This window comes from Molossus molossus, unplaced genomic scaffold (assembly GCF_014108415.1).
Source record: "Molossus molossus isolate mMolMol1 unplaced genomic scaffold, mMolMol1.p scaffold_m16_p_12, whole genome shotgun sequence".
Lineage (NCBI taxonomy): Eukaryota > Metazoa > Chordata > Mammalia > Chiroptera > Molossidae > Molossus > Molossus molossus.
This window is the reverse complement of record NW_023425347.1, coordinates 23,586,983-23,607,264: the sequence shown is the minus strand read 5'-3', so window position 1 is coordinate 23,607,264 and position 20,282 is coordinate 23,586,983. Positions and strand designations below refer to the sequence as shown.

The following is a 20,282-nucleotide window of genomic DNA, read 5'->3' as shown; positions in this document are numbered from 1 at the left end:
TGCCACATTTTCCGCAATTACTATCTAAATCTAAATTTTCTTCAGCTACAGATATTTTTTAAATAGTAATGAAAATATTTTAATTGCTAAAAATGTGGGCAAATCTCTGTCCAAGTTAATTTTCCTCTGGTGTTATTTAAAAACCAAACCAAAATTCTTACAGTTTAAGTCTAATCAGTAAAACACTGTTAAGAATTCCAAATCTTGCCTTGGCCAGTTTTGCTCAGTGGTTAGAGCATCAGCTTGTGGTCCAGAGAGACCCAGGTTTGGTTCCTGCTAAGGGCACGTACATCAGCTGCAGTTTGTCCCCAGCCCTGGTTGGATAGTGCGGGAGGCAGCCACTTGATGTGTCCCTTTCACGTCGATGTTTCTCTTTCTCTCTCCCTCCCACTCTATCTGAACAAAAAATGGAAAAATGTCCTCAGGTGAGGATTAAAAAAAAAGAATTCCAAATCTTAAAATGAACTGGTTTTATTGTCTAAGTACACAAGTGTTTTGTCAACAATCTTTTGTAACACTGAACACGGTAAAAATCCTGTTGGTTTAAGATAACTATAAAGCCTACAGCTTCTACTCTGTCAAAAGAGTGTTAATACTATGAATATACTCCTTTCACTCAACAGCAGCTGTGAACAGCAATGAATTCCTAGGCAAAGCCTGTGTATGGTTACTACCTCTTGCCTAAATCCTCACCACAAATGTAATCCCACAACTCAAGGAGAAAGTCTGTTTTGTAGATTGTTCTGATTACATCCACGAAACAGGAACTACAATATTGTTATTATCTGGCCACTATAATTGTTAACAACCATGAATAATATTTTATTGGTATTATATGTAATCATTAATAAAAAATTTTTGTTGCTGAGAACTTTTATTATGGCACATTTTTAAAAACTTAACTTCTTTTTATGCAATCTGATATAAAATAGGAATCTGAGAAAAGCAGCTAATGGTTTAATCCCATCACAGCAGCTAATAATGGATTCCCTCTTACCTAATTACAAATGTCTAAACTCTAAAAATTGAGAGGCAACATTATCCCAAGTAAAAAAAACTCAATTTTGGCTTTCTTTTCTGCATTAGAATTTCAGTAAAAATAATTATTATGTATATATATCAATATTCAGTAAAAAATATTCTGCCAATATCTCAAATACAGTCCCTGAATTAATTCAGAGAATTACGACAATTTTAATCAATTACTTCTGAGGGAACTTGGTGTTGCAGTAAATGCTTCTACAAATAACAATCTGGGAATCTGCTTCTCCTGAAGAACACTTAACTAGCCATAACTATAACAAAAAATATGTCTTTTCATCCCTCTCAAGCATTTTATTTTTTCCACAGTAATCTCTAAAGCTAATTGTAACAAAATAGAATACACTAAAAAGGACTGGCAATATATAATCTGTATGATGTTGTTTTAATAGCTTTGATATCTTGGAACAGTATTTTTGGCTGACTGATGAAAGATATGCCAATTTAAAATTGTATTACACACAACAGGCTTGACAATGTTTGTAAATGAGGAAAGTTTGCAGAGCTAACTATATTCAGTGAGCACTTCAGTTCACTGAATTTATAATTGCTAAACACTTCAAGCTCTGCTCACTCCTATTTTTATTTATCAAAAAGTAAGAGTTACCCATAAAGTCTGCCAGGATGCTGAAGATGGAAATGTCAAGTAACAAAAAAAAGATGACTAAGCATTTATTACATAGAGCATTGTGCTAAGGCTCACAAGGGATAACAATGTGCAATTTTTAAAATTTTTATTTTTCAAACATGTTCCCTATGACTATCAACTAAATTCAATTTGTACATTTGCTAATTTAAAAATAAACAAAACAAAATTGCTGACACTTTACACAAATAAATGCGAAAGAAATCTTACCTTTTCCCTTTTGGCCCGAAAATCCGTGGTGGTATCTATAGCACTCCTATCAAGAGGCTGAAAAAATAAAATACTATTAGAATAGATGGTAAGCTTTGAAAAATAACAACTTTCACCACCAATTTATAAAAATCTATCTTTTAAGAGGTTAAAAAGTCAACTTACAGAATTCAGTGGAGAAGAAACAACAGATGGAATTCTTTTTGCATCCTGTTAATTTTAAAATAACAAAATTAAGATTTTTCACTAAACTCAAATTTCGTTACAGTTCTGCTTTTGTGATTTTAAACATTTACCGCTAAAGGGCTTGACATCTTCTCTAAAGACTGCAGTATTCGCCGAGCTGTTGAACTAGTCACACCATAGTATTCTGCATTGAGCTGCTTAGCTTTCATCTGTCTTCTGAATGGTGCCTGTAAAGTAAAACTTGTATTATTTGTTGGAACTGTAAACTCTAAAGCATCTTTTTGAGAAAATAAAAGTATTTACAAAATAGAAGGGTGTCCAAAACAAAAGAGGATTAATCTAACAATTTATTTCTGGGTAGTGTCATTAATTGTATATTAAACTTTTTTATGCCTTTATTGAAAATTTATTTCTGTGCCTGAGAAATTATTTTACAATGGTAAAATAGCTTGCACCACTCTAAAGCTCTCCCAGCTATGTTAAATGGGAAAAGTGAGATAACTGGTTAAACATTCTAGCATGACCTTCTATTTAAATCAAAGAACACTAAATTAATGACAACTGTGTTAAAATATTGCTTATTCTGGGTATTAATATTTAATTATAGTAAATGCCAAGATAACTAAACAAGGACTATAGATTCTTTGCAATGAAATTTAAAATTTTTAAAGTAAATTGTTTCTCCAATTTTAATATAAGAAAAATAAATATAAAGGTTATTCCTTTTTATAAAAAAAAAATGTTTTTGTGGATTTTTAGAGAGAAACGAAGAGGGAGAAAGAGAGAGAAACATCGATGAAAGAAAAACAATGATCGGCTGCCTCCTGCACTGGGGATCAAGCCAGAAATCCAGGCATGTGTCCTGACTAGGAATCGAACTGAGAACCTCTTGATGCAGGGTCGATACTCAACCACTGAGCCACACTGGCTGGGTCATAGGCCATTTCTTAATAAATGATTTAACTTTTTAAAAACTGGACTTAAGACCCGGCTGGTGTGGCTCAGTGGTTAGGCATCAGCCCATGTGCCAAGAAGTCGCCGGTTCGATTGCTGATCAGGGCACATGCCCAAGTTGTGGGCCCAATCCCCAGTGGGGGGCATGCAGGAGGCGGCCAATCAATGTTCTCTCTCAATGATATTTTTATCTCTCTCCCTCTCCCTTCCTCTCTCTAAAATCAATAAAGAAAAAAAAAAAAACTGGACTTAAGAAAATAAGCCTATATAAAGATAAGTAACCTTTAATCAGAAGCAATGTTCACCAATGCCAGTAGAAACTCTTCCTTTTAAATTCTTTACAACATTCCAATTACCAAATGATTACCACAAATCAAAGTAGTCTGGCAATGCTTAATATTAAAAGAAAATGTATTACAACTATTAAAATTTTACCCAGTTTCTACAAATTGTTCATAATACCTGAAAAACTGAATCATGGTAACTACTTTACGTAACGTTTCTCTACCTGATACCAAACATTCATTGCGCTTTTTCAGAGGAGCTACAATATTCTACATTAGTTGTATTAAAACTTAGTGCCAGGCCAGAGGCTTTGGCAAAGATGAGGCAACATTAAAATCCTCCAGGAAATTGTGATAGTCTGTCCTGTCACTGGATTCTACTGGCCACTAGCCTCTCAGGACCTTAGTACACTAATCAATAAAATGGAATTAGAGAATCTTTAATATACCTTCCAACTCTAAAACTTTAGCAAAGAAATAGAAAATAGATTCACCCAAATGTCAAAGATAAATATTTGGAAGCCTGTGTTGAGAAGGATTCAAATGGTATGTCAGGACTCAGTATTAAAAATATAGAATTCAAGCCCTGGCCGGTTTGGCTCAGCGGTTAGAGTGTCAGCCTGCGGTCCAGAGAGACCCCGGTTTGGTTCCCACTAAGGGCACGTACCTCGGTTGCAGTTTATTCCTGGCCCTGGTTGGGTTGTGTGGGTGGCAGGATAATGTTGGCCTCATAAATGTGCTGGGAAGTGCATGGAAAAGTTTGTGTTTGGTAGAATTCACAAGGAAATTTATCTGGGCCTGAAGTTTTCTTTGCTGGGAAGTATTTTAACTATGAAGTCAATTTATTGAGTAGACTACTTATGCAATTTATTCTTGAGTAATACCAAATAACATGAAACATTTTGATATAAATCTAACAAAATATGTGCAAGGTCTGTGTGATGAATACTATAAAACACTGATGAAAGAATATTTAAAAGACCTAAATAAATGGACAGATATATTGTGTTCATGGACTGAAGACCCATTTTTATTAAGATGTTTATTCTCCCCAAGTTGATCTTTAGACTCAATGTAACCCCAAACAAAATCCCTGTAGACTTTGTAGAAACGGATATGGTGATTCTAAAATTATGAAAAAGCAAAGAAACTAGGAAAGCCAAAACAAGCTTGAAAAAGAACAAAGCTGGAGGACTCGTATTATTTGATTTCAAGACTTACTGTCTACAATAATCAAGACAGTTTAGTGTTGGTAAAGGATCAATACATAGAAAGGATCAACAGAACATAAAGGATCAACAAAACATAGAAAGTCCAGAAACAGAGCCACCACATGGTCAACTGATTTTTTTTTTTTTTTTTTTTTATCCTCACCCGAGGACATTTTTCCATTTTTTGTTCAGGTAGAGTGGGAGGGAGAGAGAGGAACAGAGAGAGAGAGAAACATCGATGTGAAAGAAACACATTGAGTGGCTGCCACCCGCACAACCCAACCAGGGTCGGGGACAAACTGCAACCGAGGTACGTGCCCTTAGCGGGAACCGAACCCGGGTCTCTCAGGACCGCAGACCGACGCTCTAACTGCTGAGCCAAACCGGCCAGGGCTGGTCAACTGATTTTTGACAACGGTGCAAAGGCAATTCAAAGAAAAACGTATAGTCTTTTCAACAAATGGTACATACTATCATATGTTTAAAAAATAAATCTTGAGCCCTGGTCAGTTTGGCTCAGCGGTTAGAGCGTCAGCCCGCGGACCGGAGAGTCCTGGGTTCGGTTCCTGCTTAGGGCACGTACCTTGGTTGCGGTTTGCTCCTGGCCCCAGTTGGAGCCATGTGTGTGGCAGCCACTCAATGTGTCTCTCTCACATTAATGTTTCTCTCTCTCTCTCTCTCTCCCCTTCCCACTCTATCTAAAGATAAATGCAAAAGTGTCCTCAGGTAAGGATTTAAAAAAAGAATCTTGATTCATACCTCATGTCACATACAAAAATGAACTCAAATGATTCATAGGCCTAAATTGAAACCTAAAACTATAAAGCTTCTACAAGAAAACATAAGAAAAAATCTCCATGACCTTGGGTCACACAAGAATGTCTGTGACACTACACCAAAATCATGAACCATAAAAGCAAAAAATCAATATATGAAATGTCATCAAAAGAAAAATTCCCTTCAAAGGACATTAAGACAAGCCAGAGAAAAGGATAAAAATATTTGCAAAACATATTTCTAATAAAGGACTTATATCCTGAATAACACACTCTTAAAATTCATTAATAAGAAAACAATCATATTAAAAAATGGGCAAAAGATCTGAAAAGATATTTCACCAAAGAAGATATATTGATGGCAAATAAGCACATCAAAAGATTCTTAATGTCATTAAGGAAATTCAAATAAAATCCACAGCAAATTGGAGTTGCCACTATGTGTCTAATAGAATGACTAAAACAAAAAAAACCCCAGAAAATAAACTGATGACCAAAACAAGTGCTGGCCAGATCCTCTTACATTACTAGTGAGAAAGCAAATACCAGCCACTTTTAAAAACAGTTTACTATAAAGTTTAATGTATATTATATAACCCAGCAAGCTTCTAGGTATTTACCCAAAAGAAATGACAATTAATATTCACACAAAATGTTCAGAGCAGTTTTATTCACAATAACCAAATATTAGAAACAACCCAAGTGTCCTTTCACTGGTGAATGGATAAACAAACTATAATTCAACAATAAAAAGGAACTATTGATATCTGCAAAAATATAGACTGAACTCATGTATCATACTAAGTAGAATAAACCAGATTCAAAAGACCATATACTGGGTAGGGGGGAGGGGGAGTGGGAGGAAGGTGTCAATGGGAGAAAAAAAGGAGAAACATCTGTAACACAAATAAATTAGTAATAAAATTTTAAAAATAAAAAAAGACACCCTGGCCAGTTTGGCTCAGCAGTTAGAGCGTCGGCCCGCGAACCGGAGAGACCCAGGTTCGGTTCCCGCCAGGGGCACATACCTTGGTTGCAGTTTGTCCCCGGCCCCGGTTGGAGTCATGTGAGTGGTGACTAGTCGATGTGTCTGTCTCGCATTGATGTCCCGCCCCCCCCACCTTCCCGCTCCCTCCCGCGCTGTCAGAAGATAAATGCAGAAGTGTCTTCGGGTGAGGATGAGAAAAATAAATAAATAAAATAAAAAAGAACTATATACTATATAATTAAATTTATATGACATACTGGAAACAAACAAAACTACCGGGAAATAAAACAGATCAGTGGTTGCCAAAGGGTAGAAGTAGGAAAAGTGGTTGATTATAGAGATGCACAAGGTAAAATTTTGGGGTGATGAAAATGTTTGTTCAATATTTTGATTACAGGGTGGTTACATAACTGTGTATGTTTTGTCAAAATTCAAGTACACAAAGTTTACTATATGTAATTTATACCTCAGTATTTTTTTAAAGGAATTAATCATCACATTTCCTACACACACACACACTCACTCACTCCTAACATACAAAATGTTCGCTTACATCTAAAATAATGTTCATGCCCTGGCTGGTTTGGCTCAGCGGTTAGAGTGTCAGCCCGAGGACCAAGGAGTCTCGGTTTCAATTTCCAGTCAAGGGCATATACCTTGGTTGCAGGTTCGATCCCTGGCCTGATCAGGGTCGTGCAAGAGGCAACCCATCGATGTATCTCTCTCACATTTCCCTCTCTCTCTCTCTCTCTCTCTCTCCCTCCTTCTCTCTCTCTCTCTCTCCCCCTCCTTTTTTTCCAATCTAAAAAAAAAAAAAAAAAAATCAATGGAAAAATATCCTTGAGTGAGGATTAAAAATAATAATAAAATTCTAATAGAAAAAATAAGTAAATAAATACATAAATAAATAATGTACATATAGTCCCTAAGTGAAAAGAATTTTATAACGTACACACTATCATCTTACCAAAGAATGATTGAATCAGAAGTGCCAAAGCACTTACCAATTATTTTTTTTAAAGGTTATCAAGTCTTCTCTATTTTCAAACCAACCTGATACGGTGTGTTTTGTAGTTTAGTCTGTCTTACAGCAGCTGCTGCCCCACCATATGTTGTTTTTCCAGGATAAAAAGGAGAATCTCCAAGTTGACTCGTTTTAAGGAATGAAGAACTCCCAAGTGACTGCACAGAAATACAATGAAAAATTATAAGCAATAAACACTCAAAACTAATGTGATTAAATCAACTCCAATTAGCACTCACAGGAGAAAGAGTTCCAAAGGCAGACAAGTTGAATGCTGGTTTCTTTGCGCTGGCGGCAGTGTGCTGTGAGAGTGCATGAGGACGTTCAGCCTCTGGGGACCACAGAGCGGGCACTGAAGTATTCTTTGAAACAGTTATATCTGAAACAAAAATATGTGATGAATAATAATAGCATTAATTACAAGACCCTAAATTTTTACAAATAGAAAATGAAAATTAAGACTGTTAGAAAAAACTTATTCCATGAAATTTAATCTCACTAACAAAGTTAGTTACTACCAAATGCCAAGAATACCTTTATCAGAAGCTCTTGAAGAAAACCCACTGGTAGTTGAGATGTTATCATCATCATGCTGAGAGGTAGAATCTTTAATTTCTTTTACAAGGGAAAATCCAGAACTGCCAATTGGGAATGCCGATGATGTGGAGGGCTGACAGTGTAATGAAGGAGATTCCAACATGGAGAAATTTAGATGGCTCCGATGAAGAGAAGGCCTTGTTAATACATCTGGATAATTTGAAGCAGTACTAGTTGTTGAGGGTTCTTAAAAGAAAAGTATTAATATTATGAATAGATAACTTAAAAAAGCAAAACACCACCACAACAAAATACTGTTTTTACTTTGAGAAAACATACTATAATAATATACTTGAATTCAAATCACTGAGGCCTTCCAAGATAAACCCAATTAAAAAAAAATTTTTTTTTTAAATCCTCACCCAAGGACATTTATATTCTGGTCAGATAGAGTGGGAGGGAAAGAGACAGAGAAACATCGATGTGAAAGGGACATATTGAGTGGTTGCCACCCACGCGACCTAACCAGGGCCAGGGACAAACTGCAACTGAGGTACGTGCCCTTAGCGGGAACCGAACCCGGGTCTCTCCAGACCAAAGGCCAACGCTCTAACCGCTAGCCAAACCGGCCAGGGCTGATTAAAATATTCTTTAGCCAAACAAGGTTTCAACTAAATAAAATTAATTTACCTAATATAGTATCAAAATATACTTCACTGTTCACCTATAAACTTCCAAAAGTTCATGGTTCTTGATTTCCCTTGAATTGGTATCAGTATAAAAACCACTTATAAGATAAAACCAAAGCTATATAAGAAATTCACAAAACAAAAAGGATAGTCCTGGCCAGTTTGGCTCAGCGGTTAGGTGTCAACCCATGGACCGAAGGATTGAGGGTTTGATTCCCAGTAAAGGGCACATACCTGGGTTGCAGGTTCGGTCCCCAGCTCCAGTCTGGGTTGTGAGGGAGGCAACCAATCAAAATGTGTCTCTCTCACACTGATATCGCTGTCCACCCACCCCCCTTCCACTCTATCTAAAAGAAAAAAAAAAAACCAACTGAAAAATATCCTCAGGAGAAGATTAAAAAAAAAAAGAATAGCCCTGGCCAATGTGGCTCAGCTGGTTGGAGCATTGTCCCATACATTGAAAGGTTGCGGATTTGATTCCCGTCAGGGTCAGAGCACATACCAGGTTGTGGGGTTTGCTCACCAGTGGGTTCGACCACCAGTCAGGGAAAGTACTGGAGGCAAATGATCAACATGTCTTTCTCACATTGATGTTCCTTTCTCTCTTTCTCTCTCTCTGTCTCTCACTTTTTCAAATCAATAAACATCCTTGGGTGAGGATTAGGGAAAAAAAGGATGTCTACCCCTCTAAAAACAACCACTATTTAATTTATATTCTCCCAGATGATTTACAGTAGTCCCCCTTTCTCCATAGAAGATATGTCCCAAGACCGCCCCCTCAATGGATACCTGAAACTTCATAGTACCAAACCATATATATTAATGTCGTGAGAGAGGCAACTAATCAAAATGTGTCTCTCTCACATTGATATCAATGCCCCCCCAACATTGATATCAATGTTTAATCCTCACCTGAGGATATTTTTCTATTTATCTTCACATACAGTGGGAGGGAGAAGGAGAGAAAGGGAGAGAGAGAGAAACATTGATGTGAGAGAAACACAGTGACTGGTTGCCTCATGCACGACCCCGACCAGGGCCAGGGACGAACCACAAGGGAAGTATGTGCCCTTAGCCAGAATCGAACCCATGACTCATGGGTCCACGGGCCAATGCTGTACCGCTGAGGGCTATATCATTTTACATATCTACCTTCAATAAAGTTTTTTTCTATAAAGTAGGCACAGTAAGAGATTAACCCTAACTACTAAAATAGAACAATTATAACATTATACTGTAACAAAAGTAATGTGAATGTGGTCATTCATTTCAGGGGACACCTTGCTAAAGTCTTCGTATAGGCTCTGTGCTTCTGGCACAACACGCCGTCATCATTCAGAGCATGTTTTTTGTTCATATCTTCCACCCACAAATTTAATGTCTTTTCCGTCTTAACTAAGCATTTATGCACTGTCACTATAACTTCTGAAGCCACAAAAGTTACACAAAAGGTGTAAGAGCAAAACTAGCACAATTTTTTTTCCCTTCTTCACAGTTTCACAGATAGGTGTGTTCTTACCATAAATTTCAGCAACCTCAGCATATGACTTTTTTTTTCTTTCCCTAGTAACTCAAGAACTTTCTCCTTTTCACTTAAAGGAAGCACTTTAGGCTTCTTTTTGGCATGTAACTACTCTTGTGCTTTGGGCCATTTATTCAGTAAAATAGGGTTACTTGAACACAAGTACTGCACTGAATCTGATAACTAGTGACTAACGAGCAGGGAGCATGTAGACATTGGACAAAGGGATGATTCATGTCTCAGGGAGGCCACAGCAGGATGGCACAAAATTTCATCACCCTACTCAGAACACCGCACAACTTAAAACTTACCATACAACTTAAAACTTAGGAAATGTTTATTTCTGGAATTTTCCAATTCATATTTTCAGACCACAAATGACTACGGCTAACTGAAACCACAGAAAGTGAAGCAGTAGATAAGGGAAGGGGGGACTACTATATGTGTATACACAAACACATGTTTTCCCTAATCACATAACCATGTTTATGCATCCTGTCCTGTGACTTTTTTCATTTACCAGTATAATTTTGTCTCTACATACAGAGCATTCCCTTTATTTTTTTAAATTTTTTTTATCATCCTCACCCGAGGACATTTTTCCATTTTTTGTTCAGGTAGAGTGGGAGGGAGAGAGAGGAACAGAGAGAGAGAGAAACATCGATGTGAAAGGGACACATCGAGTGGCTGCCACCCGCACAACCAACCAGGGCCAGGGACAAACTGCAACCAAGGTACACGCCCTTAGCGGGAACTGAACCCGGGTCTCTCCGGACCGCAGGCCGACGCTCTAACCGCTGAGCCAAACTGGCCAGGGCCAGAGCATTCCCTTTAAAGACCACACTGTATTGTATCATACTGATTTATTTTAATTATTTGTGGTTATTTTCCCAAAACTCTATCGAACATGCATGCACTTATATCTGCATACTTTTAAGAGTATTCTTTTGGATACATCTGAGTCTTTAAATATGTTAAGAAAGACATGAGAAGAAATTATTAAACAAATATTCGTAAGCCACTCACAAAAAAGTCTGATTCTGTAAGTTTAAAGTTGGGCCCATAAAACAGCCTATGGGCTTGGAGGATAGTATGCTAGAAATCAATACGATACACAATTACCTGGGAAACAGTTGTCACACTGGATCAGAGTACATGCTCATGTTTGCTTATGATGCTGTGATCCAAAGATTTCCTGTCAAGTTACTCTCCCACAAGTAGCAACTAACAATGTACATTTCCCTTAAACTGTCACTGGACATTAACTGTTTCTGATTTCTCTCACCTGAACATGTCAAATGGCATCATCATTTAATTTGCATTTATTTATTTATCCTCACCCAAAGACATTTTTGCATCCATCTTCAGACAAAATGGGAGGGAGAGAAGGGGGAGGAGAAACATCAACGTGAGAGAGACACATCGACTGGTTGCCACCCACATGACCTCAACTGGGGCCAGGGACAAACTACAACCAAGGTACGTGACCTTAGCGGGAACTGAATCCGGGACTCTCTGGTCCGCAGGCCAACACTCTAACCGCTGAGCCAAACTGGCCAGGGCTTGCATTTATTTAAATAAGATGGATACTGAGCATCCTTTTCTATATTCATTGGTAATTTGTATTTCTAATAATTGCTTATTGATACAGTCTTTTATTAGTAAGATTAATAAGATCTAATTTCTTTTTGATCAGTAAGATCAGTGTAATATAATCTGAAATACTATAATTTTTTACTGTTGATTGAAACCCTTCATTTTGTTTTTTAATCATTTTTTTATTTTCAATTATAGTTGACATATAATATTCTGGTATCTCAGATGAATGCCAGGGATTTAAGGAGGTATTATGGGATGCTAAATTCTGGCAGCCCCGGAATATCAGTGTTCTCAGCATTGGTTTTTTTTCCCCAAGCACTGTTCATCTTTTAGAATATGTTTTCTCAACTATATAGCAGCTGCTATTTGCTAAGCTAATCCTTACGTGGGTCCATCTACTCTCTGGATACTCCCATGTGGACTTCTGGAGGCCTGCAGTTTTCTACTTCCAAGGCCCATAATTCTCATTTCTGCCTGATGTGCTTTGCTTGAACTTCAGCTCTCGTGCCAGGTCTGAAAAAGCTCCCAGAGCTATACAACGATAGTGTACACTTTGTGACGTGTGTGTGTGTGTGTGTGTGTGCGCGCGCGCATGCTAGTTTCTAATGTCTGAAAGCTATTGATTCATGTATTTTGTACTTTTTTTTTTTAACCCTCACCGGAGGCCATTTTTCCATTTTTGTTCAGATAGAGTGGGAGAGAAGGAGGGGGTGAAAGAGAGAGAGAGAGAGAGAGAGAAACATCGACATGAAAGGGACACATTGAGTGGCTGCCTCCCTCACAACCCAACCAGGGCAGGGAACTGCAACCAAGGTACATGCCCTTAGTGGGAACCGAACTTGGATGTCTCTGGACCGCGGGCCAACACTCTAACCACTGAGGCAAACCAGCCAGAGCTATTTTGTACAATTTTATACCTATTTACCGTAGAGGGCTAGTCTGGGAGCCCTGTTATTCCAGCCTAACTAGAAGAGTCGTTTGGAAACTTGACAAAGTATTTTGAAGTTTCTTTTAATCTTTTTAAAAATATGTTTTTATTGATTTTTGAGAGAGAGAGAGAGAGAGAGAGAGACATCAATGTAAGAGAGAAATATCGATTAGCAGCTTCCTGCATGGCTGTTACTGGAGATTGGGCCTGCAACCCAGACACGTGCCCTGACCTGGAATTGAACTGGGACCTCTCAGTCCATGAAACAACACTCAATCCACTGAGCCACATTGGCCGGGCGGATTCTGAAGTTTTTATAAATACACTTGAAGATGAATATAGAAATTCTGAAAAAGAGTAAGGGGAATGAATGTGGGGTTGGCTGGAGTAACTTTTACAGCCACCAAATATGTTCTAAACCTAAAAACATTATGGCACTAGAACAGAAATATACAGATAGAACATTGGGGAAAGTCTCTTGGAATTTAGTGCAGATGGTCCCTGAATTAACTAAAAAAAACAACAACAAAAAACCCAACTTATAATTTTTTTGACCTTATGATGGTGATAAAGCAATATGATGGTGATTAAGTAGACACTACTTTTGATTTTTTATCTTTTACTGAGATAGCAATATGTGATAAGATACTCTCGTGACACGGCTCCCCAGGCACGAGATCATGAGGATAAACAACTGACATTGATACTCTACAGTGTACTGTGTTGCCAGGTTTTTTTGGATATTATGTTCTGAGCATCTTAAACATAGACTAGGATAAGCTATGATGTTTGATAGATTAGGTATACTGAAATACATTTTGGCCTGGCCAGGTGGGTGAGTTGGCAAGAGCATCACTCTGTACATCAAAAGGAATGAGGTTCAATTCCTGGTCAGAGCACATACCTAGGGTTGTAGGTTTGGTCACTATTTGGGGTACAAGTGAGGGACAGCCAATCTATGTTTCTCTCTCACAGTGATGTGTTTCTCTCTCTCCCCCTACTACCTCTTTCTCTAAACTCAATAAAAACGTATCTACACTGGCCAGTATACCTCAGTGGTTGGAGCATTGGCCCACAAACTGGGGCGAGGGGTGTCACAGGTTTGATTCCCAACCCTGGATGGGGTGGTGCAGGAGTTGACCAGTCGATGTGTCTCTTTCACATCGATGTTTCTCTCTCTCTCCCTCCCTCCCTCTCTTCCACTCTAAAAAAAGAAAATCAATGGAAAAATATCCTCAGGTGGTGATTAACAAAATAAATGAATAAATAAATATGTGCATATTCTTGGGTAAGAATAAAAAAATAAATTTAAAAAAACCTCTTCAGAGGAAGCTAATTGATGATAGAATCCAGAAACTCTATATATATTATTCAAAATGACAGTATTTAGTCAAAAAAATTATTTGATATACATAAAAAAAGAACAATGTGATCCACAGTGGGGAAAAAAAAATGTGAAAAGAAATTAACCCAAGATAGCAAGGTATTGTACTTAACAAAGGCTTTAAAATAGGTATTTTAATATGTCTAAAGTTCCTAACAGACCTGTTAAAATTATCTGAATAGGCTCACACTCAGTGGGGAGAGTTAATCGAGGGACACAAGAAATTATTCATCATTAGAGAATTGTTAATATAATCTAACCCTTTAATAGATTAATGGAATATGGAGCCCCAAAATAAACCCTCGCATATATGGTCAAATGATCTTCAACAGGTACCAAGACCATCACTCAATAGAGGAAGGACAGTCTCTTTAACAAATGTTGCTGCGAAAACTGAATATTCACATGCAAAAGAATAAAATTGGACCCTTATCTTACACAATATTAAAAAATAAACTCAAAATGGATTAAAGACCTAAACATAACACTCAAAACTTTTATGAAACTCCTAGAGAAAACGGGAGAAAGCTTCATGACACTGGTCTTGATTGTTTAGACATGGCAGGCAACCAAAGAAAAACAGACATATGGGACTATATCAAACTCAAACACTTTTGTGCACTAAAAGACCCATCAATAAAGTAAAAAGCCAACTCAGAGAATGGTAGAAAATATTTGCAAATCATATATCTGATAAGGTGTTAATATCCATGATATATAAAAAACTACAAAACAAAAAGTCAAATAATCTGAATAAAAATTGGGCAAAGGGCTCTGGCTGGTTTGGCTCAGTCGTCAGAGGGTTGCGAGTTCGAATACCAGTCAAGGGCAAGCACCTGGGTTGCTGTAGGTTTGATCACCAGCCCCAGTTGGAGTGGTGCAGAAGGCAACCAATCATGTGTCTCTCTCACAGATGTTTTTCTCTCTCTCCTTCCTCCCGTCCTTCCACTCTATCTTAAAAATAAAAATAAAAAAATCAGTGGAAAAATATCCTCAGATGAGGATTAAAAAATAAATAAAAATAAAAACAATTTGGCAAAGGATTTGAACAGACATTTCTCCAAAGGTGATATATAAATGGCCAACAAGCATATGAAAAGATGCTCAACACCACTAGCCATCAGAGAAATGCAAATCAAAACCAAAAAGAGATACCACTTCATACCCATTAGGACAGGTAACATCAGAAAAGCAGAAAATAAATTTTGCAAAGGATGTGGAGAAACTGGAACCCCTGTGCATTGTTGGTAAGAAATATGAAATGGTGCAGACTGTGAAAAACAGGAAGGCAGTTCTCAACATTGAAAAACAGAACTACCATATGACCCAGCAATTCCACTTCTGAATATATACCCCAAAGAACTCAAAGCAGGTTCTCAATGAGATCTGTTCAACTATGTTTCTAACACCATTATTCACAATAGCCAAAAGATGGAAACAACCTAAGTGTCAGTGACAGATGAATAAATGTGTTATATACATACAATGGAATATTAATCAGCCTTTAAAAGAAAATAAATTCTGGTACATGTTGCAAAATGTATAAAGCTTAAAGACTGTAAGCTAAGTGAAATAAGCCAGTCACAAAAGGACAAATACTGTATGATTTCTCCTCATCAACCCATTCCACTTACCTAGCAGAAAAAATCTAGACTCCCAATGCCTCACTATCATTAATGTTCTCAAATTGACTACAGAGATTGCTGAACAACTCTGTGAATATACAAAAACCACTGACTGTATATTTTAAATGAGTTAGTTATATGACACGTGAAGCATATATCTCAATAAAGCTGTAAAAAATATCTGAAGTAAAATGACAGAGTATTATTTCTAAATATGTCATATTTATGGGGGGGTTTCAGTTACTTTAATATTTGTAAACCCCACCATAATGCTGTAAGTGGATCCAAAAAAGTTCAAGACTTTAAAATGCACTTACTGCCCTGGCCATTTTGGCTCAGCAGTTAGAGCGTTGGCCTACGGTACAGAGAGACCTGGGTTGAGTTCCTGCTAAAGGCATGTACCTCGGTTGCAGTTTGTCCCTGGCCCTGGCTGGGTCGTGCAGGTGGCAGCCACTCGATGTGTCCCTTTCACATCCATGTTTCTCTCTCTCTCTTGCTCTCTGTCCCTCCTGCTCTATCTGAATAAAAAAATGGAAAAATGTCCTCGGGTGAAGATATAAATTAACCAACCAATTAATTAGTTAATTAATTAATTTTAAAATGCACTTACTTAGATTAATGAAATGACCCAGCTGAGCTTACTGCAGAGACAACAGGAGCCAAATTCAGTTATACCATACCCAAATTCATGTGCTATGGGAAGTATTATCAGTTTCATTGTAACAGTTAACATTTATAAGGTTCTCCCTTATTGCCAAGACCTATTCTAAGGGCTTCAGATTTATTTTCAAAAGAATTTATATGGACACAGAAGAGAAAATAAATGATCTTGCCCTGCACCAGTCTAACAATTAAGGGCATGAAAATTAAAAAAACAAATCTAAATCAAAGCGTGCACTCTTAGCTGATATAATACATCAGCCTCTCTTAATAAAAACAAAGCTGATAAGAAAAGATACCTAACATGAACCTGACCATCACCCTCCTTCTACACTGTTTATATAATACTACCCAATTAGATTTACCACAACCAGATAACATAAAAATATTTAAATGAAGATATGAGGCAATCAAACATGGCGACAGGCAGGACTGGAGTGAGGGTGAGAGTGTGAGTGGATGTGAGTGTGGATGAACAACTGTGCAGCAGTGTAGAAAGTTAGGGCAGACAGTTCTGGTGCTGTGGACAGGGAAGCAGCCGACTACCACAGTGCGCTGCTTGGCAGAGCACATCTCCCTGCTCAGGGCTGGAAGGCCTCGCCATTTTGAAAGATCTGCTGGGTCCTCTCTGGGAGGAGGCAGTAGGGAGCAGGTGGGGCCTAGCGACCTATGGCCACTAGTACACCCTGCACCACTGGAACAGAAGCCCTCTCTGTGCCAACACAGGCCAACACGAAGCAGTTGTGCTGTCAAGGCACCTGCTCCCGGCAGCAGCAGCTGGCTCAGGAGTCAAACACCATCCCCAACAGCAGCAGAAATGGCCAATGTGGAAGCAGAGCCCCACCCCAAGTAGAAGCAGAGGCGTGGGAGCTGAGCATACCCCACCTCTAGCAGCAGCAGCAGAGGCGTGGGAGCTGAGCATACCCCACCTCTAGCAGCAACAGCAGAGGCTTGGGAGCTGAGCATACCCCACCTCTAGCAGCAGCAGCAGAGGCTTGGGAGCTGAGCATACCCCACCTCTAGCAGAAACAGCAGAGGCTTGGGAGCTGAGCATACCCCACCTCTAGCAGAAACAGCAGAGGCTTGGGAGCTGAGCATACCCCACCTCTAGCAGCAGCAGCAGAGGCTTGGGAGCTGAGCATACCCCACCTCTAGCAGCAACAGCAGAGGCTTGGGAGCTGAGCATACCCCACCTCTAGCAGCAACAGCAGAGGCTTGGGAACTGAGACCCATGCCCCAGTGGCAGTGGTGGCAGCAGTACTTGGGGACCCGTATACCCCAGCAGTGCACCAGCCGGACCTATGCGCCCCAGTAGCGCCTACAATGACAGATGAACACAAGCCGCCAGCCAACAATCTTCCTGGACCTGCAGCAGACAAGAGGTACCAGCCAGAGGGCCACACACAGAACAGACTAGGAGGCATAGCAGTCTTATCTAATACACACCGACCTACCTCCAAGTCCCAACACACCTCACTTGATCCCAAACTACCAGACTGATAATGAGACAAATGGTGAGACAAAGAAACAACCCCCAAATGAAAGAACAGGAAAAATCACCAGAAAAGAAACTACATAAAATAAAGGCAAGCAGTTTGTCAGATGAATTCAGAGCAATGGTTTTAAGGGTGCTAAAACAATGTAGTAAGAACTATAAGCAACTTAATGAGAACTACACAAGCATAAAAAAAGAAAGAGAAGCTATAAATAAAAATCAAGTGGAAAAGAAGAAAGACACAGCTGATATAAACAAATACTTTGGAAGAATTCAATAGTAGATCAGAAGAAGCTGAAGACTGAATCAGTGAGTTAGAAGATGTGGTAGGAAAAAAAAACAACCCCACTCAATTAGAGCAACAAATGGAAAAATAATTAAAAAGCAGAAGTTGTTGAAGAGAGCTTTGGAACAACACGTAACAAAACAACATTCTCATCAAAAGGAAAAGAATCGAATAAAGGAATAGAAAACCTGTTTGAAAAATAATGAAAGAAAACTTCCCTGAGGGACTTCCGGTCAAGATGGCGGTGTAGGTAAACGCGGTATCGCGTCCTCCCACAACCACATCAAAGTTACAACTAAACTACAGAACAACCATCATTCAAAACCACCTGAAATCAAGCTGAATGGAAGTCCTACAACTACGGAATTAAATCAGCAGCCACATCCAGACTGGTAGGAGGGGCGGTGGCTCTCGGCAGCTGCGGCTGCAGCGAGACAGGCTGGTCCCACACCCAAGTGTGGCGGATAAAAATCAGGAGGCTCCCGCGGCTGGGAAGGTCCTTCCTGAGGACTGAGGGGTCCCCATCCCACACCAGGTGCCCCGCTCAGGGTTCCAGTGCCAGGAAGAGAATCCCCATAACTTCTGGCTGGAAAAACCAGCGGGAACTGAGGCTCAGGGAAGCTGAAGCGGCGGGAGCCCCAGGCAGCTCCTTAAAGGGCCCGCGCACGGACTCATCAGACTCTCTCCCTCTGAGCTTGGAGGGGAGGCAGCTCGAGGGGCGCCAGAGACATGCAGGGAAGAACTGAGCTGTTTGGCACTGGAGCAAGGGCTGGAGAGGGGGCTTTCTCAGGGACAAACGTGCTGTAAGAGGCCTTTGTTCCTTTGGTGAGCCCTTCCCGGGGCGGCAGACAGAAGCCATATTTGGGACTCCAGCAACCTGGCTCACACTGGTAGCCCCGCCCTGCTGACTCCCTGAGGCCCCACCCCACCCCACCCCACCCAACTTTCAAGCCCACCCAAGCTGTTGCCACTTGCTTAACCATAGAATTGGCCTGTCTTGGATCCTGCTTCAGGTTTTTCCTAAACTCTTTCAAACCAGCAGCATCTGGTCTCAGCGAGCCCCATACCTCTCATTAAGTAATACACAGAAACAAACACAAGGAGGCAGCCAAAATGAGGAGACAAAGAAACAGGTCCCAAATGAAAGAACAGAACAAAACCCCAATAAAAGAACTAAGCAAAAGGGAGATAAGCAACCTAACAGATACTGAGTTCAAAATACTGCTTATAAGGATGCTCAATGAACTTAGTGAGAACCTCAGTGAACTTAGGGAGGGCCTCAAGAGCATAAAAAAGGACCAGTTAGAAATCATGGATACACAGTTGGAATTGAAGGAGGCATTAACTGAAATAAAGAATAATTTACACAGCTTCAATAATAGAGTATGTAAATCCAAGGAGCAAACCATCGATTTGGAATATAAGGAAGCAAAAAATCCCCAATCAGAACAGCAAAAAGAAAAAAGAATCCAAAAAAATGAGGATAATGTAAGGAGCCTCTGGGACAACTTCAAGCGTGCCAACATTCGCATCTTGGGGATACCAGAAGGAGAAGAGAGAGAAGAAGAAATCAAAAACCTGTTTGAAACAATAATGGCAGAAAACTTCCCTAACTTGGTGAAGGAAACAGACATACAAGTCCAGGAAGCATAGAGAGTCCCAAACAAGATGAACCCCAAGAGGCCCACACCAAGACACATCATCATCAAAATGCAAAAGGTTCAAGACAAAGAGAGAATCTTAAAAGCAGCAAGAGAAAGGCAGCTAGTTACCTACAAGGGAGTTCCCATTAGGCTGTCAGCTGATTTCTCAAAAGAAACTTTGCAGGCCAGAAGGGAGTGGCAAGAAATATTCAGAGTAATGAAAAGCAAGAACCTACAACCAAGATTACTCTATCCTGCAAAGCTGTCATTTAGAATCGATAGACATATAAAAACTTTCCCAGACAAGAAAAAGTTAAAGGAGTTCATCACTACCAAACCGTTATTATATGAAATGATGAAGGGTCTTTTTGAAGAAAAAGATAAAATGTATGAACAAACAAAATGGCAATGAATACATATCTATCAACAATGGAATCTACAAACAAAATGAACAGGTAGAACAGAAACATTCTCATAGATGCAGAGAACATTTTGTTGGTTGCCAGATGGGAGGGGGGTTGGGGGAATGGGTGAAAAAGGTGAAGGGATTAAGAAGCACAAATTCGTTGCTAGACTGACAAACCTCAAAGGGAA

At 39.3% G+C, this 20,282-nt stretch overlaps 1 protein-coding gene across 4 annotated transcripts in view; it reads right to left on the bottom strand.

Annotated features, from left to right (window-relative positions):
- Positions 1–20,282, bottom strand: part of NUP153 (nucleoporin 153) — a 75,686-nt gene that overhangs the window by 35,986 nt on the left and 19,418 nt on the right. For all 4 annotated transcript variants that reach the window (XM_036255443.1, XM_036255445.1, XM_036255444.1 and 1 more), the window contains exons 3-8: positions 7,855–8,103; positions 7,560–7,699; positions 7,350–7,478; positions 2,194–2,310; positions 2,063–2,107; positions 1,898–1,954 (exon numbers count right to left, since the gene is read on the bottom strand). In XM_036255443.1, the coding sequence (XP_036111336.1) occupies positions 1,898–1,954; positions 2,063–2,107; positions 2,194–2,310; positions 7,350–7,478; positions 7,560–7,699; positions 7,855–8,103 (737 nt within the window). The remainder of the gene's footprint in view (positions 1–1,897; positions 1,955–2,062; positions 2,108–2,193; positions 2,311–7,349; positions 7,479–7,559; positions 7,700–7,854; positions 8,104–20,282) is intronic.